The sequence below is a fragment of the Condylostylus longicornis genome, unplaced genomic scaffold, assembly GCF_029603195.1.
Source record: "Condylostylus longicornis isolate FDR11 unplaced genomic scaffold, ASM2960319v2 ptg000028l, whole genome shotgun sequence".
NCBI lineage: Eukaryota > Metazoa > Arthropoda > Insecta > Diptera > Dolichopodidae > Condylostylus > Condylostylus longicornis.
This window is the reverse complement of record NW_026577997.1, coordinates 3,667,003-3,684,400: the sequence shown is the minus strand read 5'-3', so window position 1 is coordinate 3,684,400 and position 17,398 is coordinate 3,667,003. Positions and strand designations below refer to the sequence as shown.

The following is a 17,398-nucleotide window of genomic DNA, read 5'->3' as shown; positions in this document are numbered from 1 at the left end:
ATCGAAAATCTTCAATTTTTATATTTATGTAAATTAAAAATTTTGATATTTTTTTTTTTTTTTTGAAACGAAATTAAAAATGTGTATTATTCACAATTAAATCATAATTTCGATTTACACTTTAAACTATTTTATAATCTGTTGTAGTAATTTTAAATTATTTGGAATTAGATTCAATATGCTTACAACCACGTGTACCCTTTCGGGGGAGAGGGAGGGCCGCGTTAACTTACATTTGACTATTTTTATAATTTGATGTGAAACTATTCATACTTATATATTCTATTTATGTATGTATGTATTTTTGTATGTAGGAAACTCTTATAGTATTAAAAAGAAAGAAAATTTAATTTTTCTTTGATTGGTTAACAAAAACAAAAAAAAATTAATTTATTACAACAATTTAATCTTGAATAATTTTGGCTTTAAAGAAATCATTGTATTTTTTAATTTTACAAATACTTCTTTTCTTTTTAACAAATTCTTCTTTTCATATTTGATTGAACTGATTTTTATAATAACAATTTTAAATAAGAGTTATCCTATAAAAAATAATACAAAAATATAATATAGAAAAGAAAAACTTGAAATTACTAAATAATAATAATAAAAAAAAAAATCATAGATAAAGAAATAATTAAAAAAAAAAATTCAAAAAAAATAAAAAAAAAGGATAAAAATAAAAAAAAAAATTGATTTTGTGATATTGCTAAAACATTGTTTAGAAAATTATTTAATTACAATAAATGCATCTACATATTTATAATATGTATTATGCATTTTATATTGAACTCATGAACATTTTACATGAACATTGAGTAATAAAATGATTTGTTTAATAATAATAATAATATACATACAATAAATTTATATAAAATGTATTAATATATATATAATAAATATAATATTTACTTATAATATCACTTATATATGTTGATAGATATTGTAAAAGAATAGCAATAAAAAAAAAATGAAAAACATATTTATTATAATTGTATTAAATAATTAGGAAATCAAAAATTAATTTGAATTTTTTTTTTTTATTATTATATTCCAGTAACATACAAAAGTATTCAAAATAATTATTATTTTAAAAATAAATTACAAAAGTGATTGTTTTTTTATTTGCTTTTTGTTTTTGATTCTCTCCACTTAATATTTTCTACAATTGTAAAATTTTTAGTCCTGCAAATATGCTTTTTATGATTATTGTTCATCACATTATCAAATTATGATAATATTGTATAATTAAAGTTTCTTTCAATATAAAATTTTTAAATAACTGCGATAAATTATGTAAAACAAAAGTTAATATTGATTTTTAATTTTTCTTGCACTTTTGATATTAACATTCCAATTTAATTTTATCCTTATTTATTATTGCAATTTTAATTTTCTCTTTTAAATTTCTGAATTTTAACTTAATAATAATTACGGGTTAAATATTTAATTTTTAAACACGTTTACACTTTTCTATTAAATTATTTGTGTTTATTCTTTTCGAAAAAGTACATTTGAATTTTAAATACAAATTTATTTTGTAAGCAAGTAATAAGACAAAGTTATTAAGTTTTTGATCCTGTTGTTTAACATTTTAATTTCTAAGTAATTTGTATGCTTTTCTAAATTAAATATATAAATATTTCATTCTTATTTTGTTCAACCTTTAATTTTTAAAAATATATATATATATATATATATATATATATATATATATATCAAAATTTAACTTAATCGCTATTTAAATTTATATTAACAAATAATCTATAAATGTATTATAAAAATATATAATATTAAATTTTGCAATAATTTTATGACAGGATAATAGATATATGAAAGGAAAACAAAAAATACTGTATATTTGCAAATCTTCTTGCCATTTATGACTTTCGAAATATTTGTAATTTTCTTAAACAATCAATTTATTAATCATCTACATTATTGTATTCATATAAGAATATAATAATAATATATTAATTTGCATATGTTTAGTTAATCTGATAAATCTGATAAATAAATTTAATTTCTATATTTACTAAAACAATATAAATTCAATGACATTTTGTTTTTCTAACCAGTTTCTTTTATGCATATTTGATATTTACTCGTATTTAAAATTTTCTGCGTTCAAATTACAAGCTTATTACAAACACCAAATTCAGACACACAATATTATTTCGAGTTCCCTGTACGAATAATTTATTTAAATAATTTCATTAAAAGCTATTATTTTTCAAAAGTATTTTGAAATTAAAAACAAAATTTATAAATTTTCATAATTTTTTAAAAACAAAACTTGAAATGTTAAGCTTATGCTTAAATATTTAAATAAAAAAAACAAGAGTTTCCTTTAAATAAATAAACAACAATTTATTGAATTAATTTGAAAAAAAAAAATGGATTAAATTATTTCTGGAAAAAGAAATTTTACTAAATAATAAAAAATATATTTTGTATTTAGTACGTTATGTATATTAATTTTTTTTTCTTATGAAATGAACTTTATAATTGTAAGCTTTTTTTTTTTTATTTTTTTTGGAAATAAATAAAGATTATATTCTTTTAAAATAAAATAAAAAATAAAATGAACAGCTTGTAAATATTAGTTTGTAATTTTAATAAATAATAAATTAAAATAAAATTTAAAAATCCCAGAATTATAGGTTACAATAAAAATTTAAATTTAATTGTAATTGTTTTTACTTAAGTTTATTTTGTAAGTTATTCTTTGGAATAAAAAAAAAAAATTTAATAAATAATTTATGTAAAAACAAAAAATAAAACTATGTTTTTAGTTATTCTTATCAAATTTTTTTTTGTGTAATAATTTTGAAATTAATTAAAAAAAAATATTTTATAGACTCGTTCATTCGGTCATTATATTATAAATTCAATATATATATTATTATATTTTTTTATTATTTGTTTGGATTTTAAAATTTAATACAAATATTAAAATAATAATTAAATATATGTAATTACAAAGAAAGAAAGAAAATTTTAAAAATTTAAAAGCGAAAAAAAAAATAATTTAATTTATTTAAAATAAAATTTTTTTTTTATATTTTATAAATTATTGTACATATTTATATATAATATGTATACATATTATTTATAACAATATAAAATTCTTAATTTAATAATACATAATTTATATGAAATATATAAATTATGAAATTTCATGTATGGATACTTTAATATACAATTTGTATTTATAAATATATTATATAAAATAAGTATATTAAATCATAATGAAAAAAAAAATGTATGTTTTTTTTTAGATATTTTTTAATATTATATTTTGTATGAATCGAATTATAATTATAAATATTTTTTTTTTAATTTGTTTTAATATTTTTTATTTTATTTTTTAATTCATAAATCTTATATATTTTTAGATTTAAGTTTTTTTTTTTTATTTGTTAATTTGATTGAATTTAGTAAATTAATTAATTAATTAATTAATTGATAAATTTTTTTTTTTAAATAAATATATTTAGAATATAAATGTATAATATAAATAAATAATAATACATAAAATAAACAATTTAATTTTGTGTCTTATGTATTTTCTTTTTATTTCTTATTTAAAATTAGTAGTATTTTTTAAAGAAAGAAAAAGAAAAAGGAAAAAAAAAAAAGAAAAAATTTGTTTGCAAAACTTTTTTTTCTTAATTAATTTGATTTTTTTTTTTTTTTTCACTTAGTTTTTATAAAAATGTACAAAAAATTAAAAAAATTTATTCGAAAATATATAATATATTATTTAATTACTATAAAATTTTTTATGTTCTTTTATTTTAATCTTTAAAAAACCATTTTTCAAGGTACAAAATTTGAGATATTTTTGAATATTTAAATTATATACTTCATGTTAATGAATGAAAATTATTTTCCAACATATTAAATCACATATTGCTAATATTTAAAATAGTTCCTGAACTTGATAAGATTAAGATTTTTCAATTCTTTATTTTCGGAAAATGACCGAATAAACATTTTATTTAAATCACGTAAATAATATTTTTTATACTTTTTATATTCTTGTTTTCTTAAATTATTAGATAATTTCTATAATAAGCTAGTAAGACGAATAAGGTAATTGAAAATTAATTAAATTTCATTTTTAAATGTTGAGTTCTATGTGAAATTTTTTATTTATTAAAAGAATACCTTAATTAAAAGAAAGTCAGCTTTGTGTAAAGTGCATATTATGTAGTCCATGAAATATTTATTAGCAAAAAATAAGTGTTCGAACGACCGAACAAACAGGAACTTTCTTCTAATATATTAAAAATTTTGTAATCCTAAATAAATATTTTTGGATGAATCCGATTTTTTCTAGTTGATTTGCTTAAGTTTTACTAGAAATGTGTATTCAATGTGTATTCTTTCTTTTGGTAATTTAATTCTCATTTAAATTTATTATTTTTTGATACGGTAATTTTGATTTGATGGTTGATACTAAAATAAAAACTTTGAAATTGTGATTTCATTTTGCGATTCTATGACACGTTTATAGGTCGATGGACTGGAGAAAAGCAGTTTTAAAAATAGAGAATTTTGAAATATTGAATTTGTTAAGAAACAAGCAAAACTTTTTCTGTAATACAATGGAGTTATTAAGCAATCCAAATTCTATATAATATAATCATATAAAAAGAATAAATATACATATTTAAAAAAAAAAAACAGAATATACGTACTTAATGAAGAAAAAAAAATTAAAATTTTACAAGACAATTTTGGTTTTGAATTCACAGGACGAGATTTTTTGTTTTGAATGAAAAACAAAATTTAACCTTATAATTCTGATCTACATTTGAAATAAATAAAATAAAAACTTATAATATATTTAAATTGTATATTATAAATTATATATTTCTTATAATTAATTGCTTATACATACATACTTATAAGAAATATAATATTTTAAAATCATATATTTCAAATACAACGTAATATAAAAATAATTCATAAAAAAAATAAAATATCATTTTTAATTACCTCAATTTGTAAATTTGAAAAAAAAAAAACAAGTTTTTATAAATAAATGTGTAGACAAATAAAAAAAAAAACAAACATAAAAGTTTAATATTAAAAAAAAAATAAGAAAATATTCAAGAAAATCTTAAAAAAAAAAAACAAGTAATTAAATACATTTTGAAAATACAAAAGCAAAAATAAAAATTTTGATTTTTTTAATAAAATGTTAAAAATAATAAAATAAAGAAAGCAATTTTATTTGTAATAAAAAAATTAAAAACAGTTAAAACCACAATTTCTATTGAAAGGAAAAACTGACAACAATAATGGTTTTTCCTAAAGTATTTATACATAATATTAAATTTTAAAATATAATTTTTTCTATAAATTTAAAATAAACATACTTACCATAAAACCAATTTATTAAACAAATATTTTCTTCAATTTTAATTGAATCTAAAGGGTAAAAACACTGGCCGTTTCCCAGTATGTCAAATATTTGACTGATGATCACGTAAATCACGTCATTCGCTGGATTTTACAAATTACAACAATTTTGTGCAATTGAACGATTTCACAATTGAAATTTTTGTAAAATTATTTTAATAGAGCGAAAAATTTAAAGTATCTTCGTCATTTATTTTGTCACACAAAAAAATCACATATATCAATCATTAAAGACATGCAAAGAAAAAAAGTAAAATAATAATCAGTTGGTTCGGTAATATTGAAATTAATGACGCGTATGTTATGTCACGTTGAAATTTATGACGCATATTTGATATACTGGAAAACGGTCATTATTTAAGTAACAACACACTAAAATTTTTGAGTGATGATAAAATATTGAAAATCAATATATAAAAATATTTCGAAATGGGTATTCAAAAAATTATTATTTAATTAATTAATAATTTCTAATTCCGGATTTATTTAAACATAAAATTTGAATAATGACAAGTGAGTAATCACTGAAAACAGAAATATAAAAAATTTTGGTGCAATAGGCTCTTGATCTATGGTCTATTTAATGAATCTTTCCATATTAATTTTGGAATAAAAATGAAACTAGAATTTTTAATTGTTACTTTACGGATCGGATTGATGTTTAAAATTAATAGCATTTGAATTTGTGGGTGTGTAGATATTGTATTTATTTATTTATATTTTTTTGTTTTTTCTTTCTTAACTCTAGAATAAATACTGAAAATTTATTTTAGTAATTATATAATAATCTATTTAATATAGAACTACATGTGCATATTGGGCATGATCACGTAAATCACGTCATTCGCTGGATTTTACAAATTACAACAATTTTGTGCAATTGAACGATTTCACAATTGAAATTTTTGTAAAATTATTTTAATAGAGCGAAAAATTTAAAGTATCTTCGTCATTTATTTTGTCACACAAAAAAATCACATATATCAATCATTAAAGACATGCAAAGAAAAAAAGTAAAATAATAATCAGTTGGTTCGGTAATATTGAAATTAATGACGCGTATGTTATGTCACGTTGAAATTTATGACGCATATTTGATATACTGGAAAACGGTCATTATTTAAGTAACAACACACTAAAATTTTTGAGTGATGATAAAATATTGAAAATCAATATATAAAAATATTTCGAAATGGGTATTCAAAAAATTATTATTTAATTAATTAATAATTTCTAATTCCGGATTTATTTAAACATAAAATTTGAATAATGACAAGTGAGTAATCACTGAAAACAGAAATATAAAAAATTTTGGTGCAATAGGCTCTTGATCTATGGTCTATTTAATGAATCTTTCCATATTAATTATGGAATAAAAATGAAACTAGAATTTTTAATTGTTACTTTACGGATCGGATTGATGTTTAAAATTAATAGCATTTGAATTTGTGGGTGTGTAGATATTGTATTTATTTATTTATATTTTTTTGTTTTTTCTTTCTTAACTCTAGAATAAATACTGAAAATTTATTTTAGTAATTATATAATAATCTATTTAATATAGAACTACATGTGCATATTGGGCATACCATGTATATTTAATCGACTTTTGTATATTATGTATAAAAAAAAACAATTTGTATTTACTTACCAAAATATACAAAATTTAATAATTGAAACTTCCATTGATATAATTCAAATAAAACAAAAAATAAAAAAAAACTAATAACTACCAAGAAAAATAACAAAAATTTAAATTTTTTATTTAAGTACCAAAAAATTTAACAAAAAAAAAACATTGGGGCCTGTCATCATTATTAAATGTGAATTTGTATTATTCACATTATTGTGAACCGAACATTCATTCAACATTAAAAAATTAGCTGTTAAAAATAGTTGCCATTGTGAATTGGAATTAATAATACAAGCTGTGTAACATTTGCACTGATTTTCTCTTTGGCGAAAGATAATTTTGTGACAATGATGACAGGGGGCCATTTGTTAATACAAAAACAAACCATTTTTGAGCGAGAATTTTCAATGGAAATTTTTTTTCTAATATTTTATATTATAAAAGAAAGGAAACGAAAAAAAAAAAATAAAAATTTTATTATTAAATAAAAAGAAAAATTTACATTGGAACTCAAAACTCGCCGGTAATTATTATTGTAAATAAGTTTGTGAATAAAAATTACAGCAATTTTGAAAAGAATAAAAAACTAAGAAAAAAAAATTTTTTTTTTTTTAAAACGGAATAAAAAACAGATAAAAAAATTCAATATTAATTAAAAATACTTTGTATAAAATAAAATAAATTTAAACCGAAAATTTAATATTAAAACAAAAACAAATTAAAAAAAGCGTACATACATACATAGCAAAAATATTTGTAATTCGAGTATTCAAACATGTACACAGAAGTGTGCATGCATATGTTAATAATTTATAAATGTCTTTTAAAATGAGTGAAAAATATTGTAATAGAAAAGGCTTTAAAGTTAAAAAAATAAAATAAAAATTTCCTTTTTGAATAATAATAAATTTTTTTTTTAATTTTCCTGCAATAAATAGCAATAATATACCAGAGTTTGCAATTTTTCAACTCTTGACAGATTTTGGTGCAAAAATTAAATGGCTATTATATAAATAACATTTTTTATTTTGACGTTTTCATATTAAAAACTTTTAATATTTTTAATAAACACATGGTGTTTAGTTAATTTTCTTCTGTAAATGTAGTAAATAAATTTGACAGGACATATATCATCACTTACAGTAGATGATTTTTAACAGAAATTCATCATGACAGTAGATGATATTTGACAGAAGATCATTATTTTAAATAATGATTTTTTTAATTAAATTAAATTCATAAATTATAATGTAAAACTTAATAAAGCTCTGGTATTTTTGAAAAATTAATCATATATACATACATAATTATATTTTATGTATAAAAATATATTAATGGAACAATTATAATAAAAAAATAAAATATAAAATTAGACTATGACAATCATTTAATTTTAGAGAATGTTATTGTCAAAAAAAAAAATAATTAAATAAATTTTTTTTTGCTTTAATTCAATTTTTAATGCTTGTTTGTTATACTCAATACTCCAAATAAAGGAACAATGGAAAATAAAGGAAAATGAATGAAAATATTCTTGTATAAAATAAAATGAAATAATAAGTAATTATAATAATAAATAAAGCAATTGAAAATAGAAAACGAATAAATTAAATAAATTAAAAAAATTCAGCTTTGAAAATTTTGAGTGCTTCAATTTTATATTTTTACTTATATAATAGAATAGATCAATATAGAATAACCAAAAAAAAAAAATGAATGGTAAAAATCACATGTATTAATTAAATTAAATATTTATTTTATTTTTCTTCTGTAAATTCCTTGTTCATATTATATGTGTAGCTCTTGAAGTAAAAGAAGAATTATTTTTTTAGTTCTAACTACTAAAAATTAATAAATTTATAAATATGTATAAAATTATCTAAATGTTTTTTCTATTTTCTATTTTCTTATTAAAATTTCAAGAATGAATTTTAATTATATTGCAAAGATATTTCATTTTAATTATAAATATTTCAGATTTTCAAATTGTGTTTAAAATAAAATTTAAAATTAAAAAAAAAATTGTATACAAAGATGAAACAGAAAAGTTTGACATTTACTAAATATTTGTAAAAAATTTTTGAGACTGTTTTTGCAGTAAATACGCCTCTGATATATTGTCAACATTTCTGTTGTTGATACATTATCAAGATAACAGAAAATTGTCATTGGCAACATATGTTCTGTTGTAGCATCATTTTAATAAATTTTGTTAGTGTATTATTTGGATGGGTTGACTAGTACTATGGCATATTCAATGTTGATTATTATAAAATATTTATATACAATGTTTATAAAACGCCATATAAGACGTATATTTGAGCGTAAAAGCGAATTACGAATTAACCCTATAATATTTCACTTAATATTTCTGAGTACTTTTACTGTGGATATTGTAAAACTATTCAAATAACGTTTAAATGAAATTTTAAATGCTCTTTAAAAAAATATTTAAAGATATTTTAATTAGTTAATTTTATTCTGACGATTACCGATAGTAATTGAATAATTAATTGCATTTTGTTTTTGAAAAACAATGAAAATATGAAACAATGAGAAAAAAATTTAATAATTTTAAAAAAATTATGGGAGAAATAATTATCGAAAAAATACATTTAGATTTCTCACACAATAATAATGAATGATAATAATCAATAAAATGATTATTTTACTGCTTTTACTGTTATAACTATAATAATTATTAAGTATTATATATGAAAATCAAATAAAAATAATAAAATTAAATATTTTTCTGTTTGATCTTATAGAAAAGAAGATTTTTCGAAAAATTAAATAATGCTAGAATGTATGCTATAAAAATCATATAAATGTATTTGCATACCACACCTTATTATATAAATATTTTATTAAATAAGTATGTAAATTTCTTATTCTATAAGCTAAAATTATGTAAATGTACTATTTGTAGTGATTTTCTTATAACATAAAAAAAAGTATTTATAAATTATATGTAATGAAAAAAAAAATATTTATAATATTTTTTTGTTTTCGAGAAAAAAACATCCGTATTTAAATTTAGGTGTATTAATATAAAAAAAAATTAATAAAAATTAAAAAATAAATAATATAAGAATTGTACACATAATATGCAAATTGTATTGAAAAAACTTTATTTGAAAACACTAAAGAAAAAAAAATTACAAAAAATAAAAATCTTAAAAATATAAAAAAAATAAAAGAATAAAATAAAATAAAAAAAAAAGAAATACAAAGAAAGAAAAAAAGGGAAAAATAAAAAATTTAAAAATAAAAAATTAAAGAAAAATTTGAAAATAAAAACATTTTGTTTTATTTTAATAACCTATTGTTAGGCGGAGTTAAAAATACCTACACACAAAATATACCGCTAAGAGTTCTTTATATGTGTACATAATATAAAAAAATCGGTGTGGAAACACTAAATTTCAATTAATAATTCATTTAACTGAGTCATTATTTATAATATTAGATTAAAATACACAAACATCCTCTTGAAACTATATTATAAGAGTTTGTAAAAAGAACCTTCATATTTTCGTTAGAATTCAATAAGAAATCATAAAAATATTCATAAAAATTAATTTACAAACAATTTTCTGGTTAGAGAACGTATAATATTAACGGTTATACGTTATTAGGGTAGTTATACGTATTTGAGGGTTAAAGATTATTGCAAAAAATAATGAAACTATTGTGAATTTACACTTTTTCCTCAGTCTTGAGATTCAAACCAGCGTTTCATTTTATAATTTTTGTTCTTTTTTGAAAACTAGATGTCGCTAATACGAGAAATTTATTGCATTTAGATTCGAAATTATATACTTACAGCATATGGCAATACCATACAATGTCATATGTTTTAGTTCATAAAAAATAACAAAACATTATTTTTGAAATAAAGAATTTGATTTCGTATAAAATATTGATAGTACCTTAGCTTTTTAATTAAAAAATATTAAAATAAAAAAAAGTAGTCACTATGTGTGATCAATTAATTCTTAGTCGTCAAGTTGATGAGGTTTTGGCGAGAAGCAAAAAATCATTACAAGAAATTCAACAAACTTTATCAAATCGTAATCAATGTTGCTGTGCATCACCAAAACATGGTAAATACCGCTAAAATACAAATTTTCAAAATTTTCACATTAATAATACATTTTAAGATTCTCTTCATTCAATAAGATCAGTTCAAAAAACTACAGAAACACCTCCACTTTGGGATAAAGAATTAATGGAAATTTATATGAAAAATCTTGTTGAAACTTATATTTGTGAAACCCCTCAAAATACAACTAAAATAGAAACGATGAATAGAAGAGATGAATCAGTGATGGTAACAGATGCTGATTTAAAAGAAAATCTTAAGTATAGTAATGAAGAAAAAAGTTTTGATGATGATAAGTCTATACAAGAATTTAAAGCTAATTGGAAACCTGTTGTAAGAAATTTAGAATTAAAAAAAAAAGCCAAAATCAAAACTTCAATTACCCCACGTTCAACAAGAACGGCAAGATTAAGAGCTGAATTAAGCCGTAAAAGTTTGTTGCAACCACAAAAAGATTCTGAAAGTAAAAAAATAACATCAAAAAGGAATGATCTTGAAATAACAAATAATGAACTGTTTCATAGATTTATTAATCCTAATTTGGGCGACAAAACATTTTTCGAAAAAAATGATATATCTGTTGTTCATAATGGATCAAATACAGTATTTCCTACAAGAATATTTAAATTAACAGAAGCTCAGGAACTAGAGAAAAACACTTCTACTAATAAAATAGATAATGTTGATAATATTGATCAAGATAATATTGATAATTCAATTGATCATATAGAAAATCACGATTCGAAAGAATCAGTACAAGAAAATAAAGATGGGAGATCAGATAATATGGATACGAAAAAATCATCTACTTGGCATGACGTCCTTTTAGAAAAAACAATCAAAAGGCATATTTACAAAACTTCTTTCCAAAAGGAAAATAAATATGTTTTGCAAATGAAACCTAATCCAACCGTGGGGGAAGATAAACTCAATAAGCCCGATCACTCTGAAGAACTTTATTCGAAACAAAAAATAAATACACCTCATCGTAAAAAATTAATAAATTTAGGTAGGCACGACTTGGAAGTTAAAGAAGAATCAGAAGGAAAATTTAATAAATTGACAATAACAAATTTGCCTACGCTTTATATAAAAGGGGAATGCCAAATTCAAAATTCTTTTTCAGTTCACATAGAGCCACAAAGAATGAACGAAACTGGCACTAACAATAATAAATCCAATGCAGAAAATACCAAATTTGAAGAACTTATTTATGGTCTCAAGGATATTAATGAAACTGTAAACGCTGAACAAAAAAATGGCTGTACTAAAGAAGAATATGAAACAAATGTGGAAGAAAAGTCAAATGTAAGAGAAGATCTAGATCCTACAAGAAAAAACGTAAATAGATATTTATTGCCTTTCATTAACTCCAAAACAGAATCATCCATAATAGAGGTAATAATGTTTTTAGTTGCCAAAGTTTTTAAATTTGCAAGCAAGATATTTATTTCAGAACACGTGCGAACAAATAGGAAACGATTCAGATTCATACGAAACTGTATCATCAACTATAGCTACAAAATCCAATTACAAAGGTTCCAAAGAGGAGATTTTGGAATCATCCAGCCAAACAGATGACCAAAAAATAAAATACAAATTTAAAAAAAGAAGAAAAAAAATTAGAAGTCAAGGAACTCAAGAAGCAAACGAAATCCAGAAAAACCAAGAAAATCCTTCCGAAATTATAAATTTCGTGGAAAATATAATGAAGAAATTCGAGGAAATTCCTGAATTAAACTTATCGGATACTGAATCGGAAAAAAGTTTGGCTGAAATAAACAGGTCTGATAATAAAACCCCACAGAAATCAGATTTGGTTTATGTGAATGATAAACATAAAAAAATTGAGCAAAAAATGAAGGATGCACAAAGTACACAATCCGAAATCTTAAAAACACCAGTTAAAAATGATCAAATAAATGAAAATTTAAATTCTCTAAATAAACAGGCTACAGTCGAAATGAAAGATACTGTTAATGCAATGACCGTACCCGAATCAAACAGTGATATTATTAACACTTTTTTTAAAAAGATATATTTGGATGAAACTGAAGGTCTTAAAACTTTTAAAAATAATAACAAGAAAAATCAAAATGAAACAACTCAAAATTTTGATTTTAATGAAATTAAGAGTTCCGGTATTAAAAGCAATTTATCGGACCAAAAGAAATATCAAAACCTACATGATTCAAATAAAGCACATACAGTCTCAGTAGGTTGCAATACGGAACCAATATTAAATCAATCAAAAAAAATAAAGGAAAAATATACTTCGGATAGAAAAGAAGGTATTTTTTTTTTTTCATAATTTTTTTTTAATACAAAATAATTAATAAAATTTTTTTATTTCCAATTTAAAAGGTTCATCTGAATCCCATTATGAATCGTCATCAACTTCAACGTTATTACAAGAATGTCCAAAAAATTTGCTAAAATCCCAAAAATCATCATCTGAATCATCACAAACATTTGACTCATGTTATTTTTACAATCAAAGAAAAAGTGATAATAAATTTAAATGCTTTCGAAATTGCAATATTTTGGGCTTGGAATCAAAGTTTTGTTCACGTCAAAAATGTTTCAATCCAAATAAAATGAAATTTTCTAATATTAAGGTATTCGGAAACTTGAAGAACAATATTTCTGACAGTTCATATACACTGTCTAATTCTAAGTCATATCATAAGGATGATGGAAAAACTAATATGTTTAAGAATTTTAGTGATAATTCAAATAAAAGTTCTTCCTTTGATACAATATCATTATACCAAGGCTATTTTCATAATAGTAAACACCAAAAACCATACGAATCCGAAGTAAAAAGAGCTGTAAAAAATTTTTTAAATTGTTTAGAAACTCAACCGAAATTGAAAGTACATCAAAAAGAAAATATGGATTATAATTTTGATTTAAAATTATCGGATATTCTTTTGACATCTAGCAATTTTTCAACATTTTCTCCAACAAACTCAAATGGCAGCCAAATAGATACAAAGAAGGAGATAAATCATCTTACTGATCTAAATTTACAAAAAGATTCTACTTTTATTATTGAAAATAAGACTGATACCGATTCATCTAAAATATCAATGAAAAATCTTATTGATTCTTCAAGAAATACATGTGATGTTTCATTAGAAAAATTTACTAATTTTATTGATGATCTTAATAACAAAGATCATTTGAATGACAAACTGGAAATTAATAATGATATTGCGAAACGAAAAAAATCAGTAGAATTTAATGAAGATGCTTTAAGTAATTGCTCTTCTAGTGATAACTCTTTATTTGTAGCATACAATAAACTTAAATCACGTTATAATGCTGAAAAACAAGTTAAAATAGAAGATGAAATAGATAAAGAAAATGTTTCTGACGGAGAAGTTTTTAGTTTAGGCGAAATTTAAAATAGGATTCTAGTCATTAAAAATTTTAAAATTTTATTAAAAAAAATTTATTCAAATTTTGTGTTTGAGTTTTTATAATTTCAGAATTAAGAAGATTATTTTTAATTCTAATTGTTCTAAGAATTGATATGAATTTTATTAATTTTATAATGTACATGTATTGTATAATAGTATTTAATTTCCCTCAAATCCATTTAACAGTATTATAATTAAAAATTTCTTTGACATGACATTTTAAAAATCCAAAATTTTTTATTTCATTCGAAAATTGTACATATCAATAAAGTAATTGTAAAATATAATTTAAATTTTTTTTTGTATTTAATTTTATATTAAATGTTTATCAATAAAAGACAGGCTCCAACCAGTATTAGGCGTCCCGATAATATTTATTTGTATATAAATATTTAATTGTTAATTGTTTAATTGAATTTGTTTATATATTATTCGTTAAAAAGAAAAAATTTTAATATATATTTTTTATTAAATTAAATTTTAATATCAACAAAATTGTGTGAAAAATCAACAAATGTGAATCATATTAGTTAAATAAATAATATGTACTAGAAATTTAATCAAAAAATATAAAAATATATTTGTATAGATTTTTTTTACCAAGAAATAAGTAGGTTTGATAAAAAATAATTGAATCATAATATTATTAAAATTTGTGCAAAACTTTCTAAAATTATTTTGCTCATACCAGTTTAAGAATTTGTTTGTAATTTACACAATCGATACAGGTTAATATTATTGAATTTTATTTGATCAATTTTACCAAATGACCAAATTTTATTTTAAATTATATTTACTGATTTATTATACTCATTCAAAATTAAATTTGGAAATGCATATCTACTTATTTCTATATTTAAATGCAATGATTGTTTTTTATTACTCTTTTGCATAATAGTTTTATAATCTCTTAAAATGTTCTGAATTCTTTAAAACAATCTTTAGTAATAATTATACAAGAAAAAAATTCGGTTATTTAGATTAAATTGAAAATAAAAAGTCAAATAATACTTTGGTGATCTCATTATTTAATTTGACCATTATCACAAAATATATTTTGTACACAATAAATTTAATTGTAGAATATCTTGAAAGAAATATGCAAGTTAAATTAAATATCAATTAACTAAAAAACCAGAAAAAAAAAATGGATTCATCAGAGAAGTTGAAGAACAAAGAACAAAACAAAAACATTGTTTTAATTATTTTTTAATATATAAGTATATTATATATATATATATATAATATTATAATGCAATATTATAATTACATTAATATTTTCATCCGGAGAAAATTTTTGATAAAATTTTAAAATACAAAGCATAATATTTTTTCTATATATTTATGTATTGAAGTATTTAATATTGTGTGTAGCAATTAAATTAATTATTTGTAAAAAGCATATTTTATAAAAAGAAAAATTTTGAAACTAAAAAATATTGCTTTTGCTGGATAATTGTAATCATATAAAAATTTTATATTCATCCATATTCTAATGGTTAGTCGCATCATTCAACCTATCAAGGGTTTTTATTCAAAAAGTTTATAATTATGTGAATAAAATCAATTCTAAAATTAGAAATTCTGCTACAAAATACTTTTCAATAATATTCCAATCATTTTGAGTAATGCGATTAAGAGAATATGGGTGGTTATCTATTATTCAAAAAATTTAAGTAAATAGTTCATAAAGTTCAATTGCCTCTAATATTTTGATATTTTTTTGTTAAATAGAAAATTAAAAAATTTTACGAAATGGCCGTCTTTACGATGCTAATATTATGTACAAAATATTTCATATAACTAAATATTATTTAAATTTTTATTTTAAAAATGTTTTAATTAATAATAAGATAATTGGAAATAGAAAATATTTATGAAACCACAATGAATATCTTAAGGTATCTAAATATTAAATTTATAATTTGTATTTTTGGAAATATTTTCTTAAATGTAAATTTTAGAAATAAATTGGAACAAAGCAGCGTTTAACAAAAAACAAATGTTGCAATAGAAGCTACATCTAAAATGTACTAAAATTTTATGCTTACATATTTTATAGTATTGGACAAGGAAACAAAATTCTTAATCAAGAACATTTTAATTATTAAAACGTTCTTAAAACGCTGTTCCAATTTTATTTTGAACTTTTTTTCTTTCTTTCTTTTTCTATAGAACAAAACAAAAACAAAAGAAAAAACAAAAATTTAATAAAAAACGCTTACTGACTTGTTGATTTTCGGTTGACCCTGTAAGTTTCATTATCAATAAACTTAAATAAATAATATGTAAAGATTTTATTCTACTTTTCTATTTTCTTCCTCATAATTTAAAAACTTAGAAAATCTATTGCATTATTTTTTGAATTTTAATTCAGTTTCGATTCGAATTTCAGAACGTTTCTATCGTAAAACTAAATAAAATTTTTTTTATGTTTTGTTCTTTTTTTTTGTCTTCAAAATGAAATATTTACTATTATTAAATTCAATTTTAATAATAAATTTAATAAATTATGATTTTGTTATTGGTTTTAAAGAATCAAGATATTTTTGGGGATCATATTGCCATATAAAAGATACAATACGTTTTTGTGAAAAATTCGATTTCTCACAATATGAAAATGAATCAATAATATTAAATTATGGTAATTTAACAAAAATAAGTCCAGCTGGTAATATATGCTTACAAAATTGTTATTTACCAAAATTACCAGAAAATTATTTTGATGCATTTCCAAGTATTGAAAATATGACAATAAGAAATTGTAATTTTAAAAAATTAGAATATGAAAATTTTAAACCA

At 20.0% G+C, this 17,398-nt stretch overlaps 1 protein-coding gene across 2 annotated transcripts; it reads left to right on the top strand.

Moving 5' to 3' along the window:
* The first annotated feature begins 11,019 nt into the window (after positions 1-11,019).
* On the top strand, positions 11,020-14,715 carry LOC129607704 (protein PF3D7_1417600-like). Of its 2 annotated transcripts, none has more exons than XM_055518866.1 (4): positions 11,020-11,172; positions 11,230-12,569; positions 12,628-13,462; positions 13,536-14,715. In XM_055518866.1, exons 1-4 carry the CDS (start codon positions 11,046-11,048, stop codon positions 14,579-14,581), a joined length of 3,348 nt encoding a protein of 1,115 aa, XP_055374841.1. In that variant the 5' UTR covers positions 11,020-11,045; the 3' UTR covers positions 14,582-14,715. The 2 variants fall into 2 exon arrangements, with proteins under 2 accessions (XP_055374841.1, XP_055374842.1); XM_055518867.1 differs by having other exon boundaries at positions 11,080-11,172; positions 11,249-12,569.
* The last annotated feature ends 2,683 nt before the right edge of the window (positions 14,716-17,398 follow it).

Excerpts from the sequence above, each read along its gene's own strand:
- LOC129607704 (XM_055518866.1), top strand. The coding sequence starts at position 11,046 with ATGTGTGATCAATTAATTCTTAGTCGTCAAGTTGATGAGGTTTTGGCG. Across the intron at positions 11,173-11,229 it reads CTGTGCATCACCAAAACATG|ATTCTCTTCATTCAATAAGA; the intron begins GTAAATACCGCT and ends ATACATTTTAAG. Across the intron at positions 12,570-12,627 it reads CAGAATCATCCATAATAGAG|AACACGTGCGAACAAATAGG; the intron begins GTAATAATGTTT and ends TATTTATTTCAG.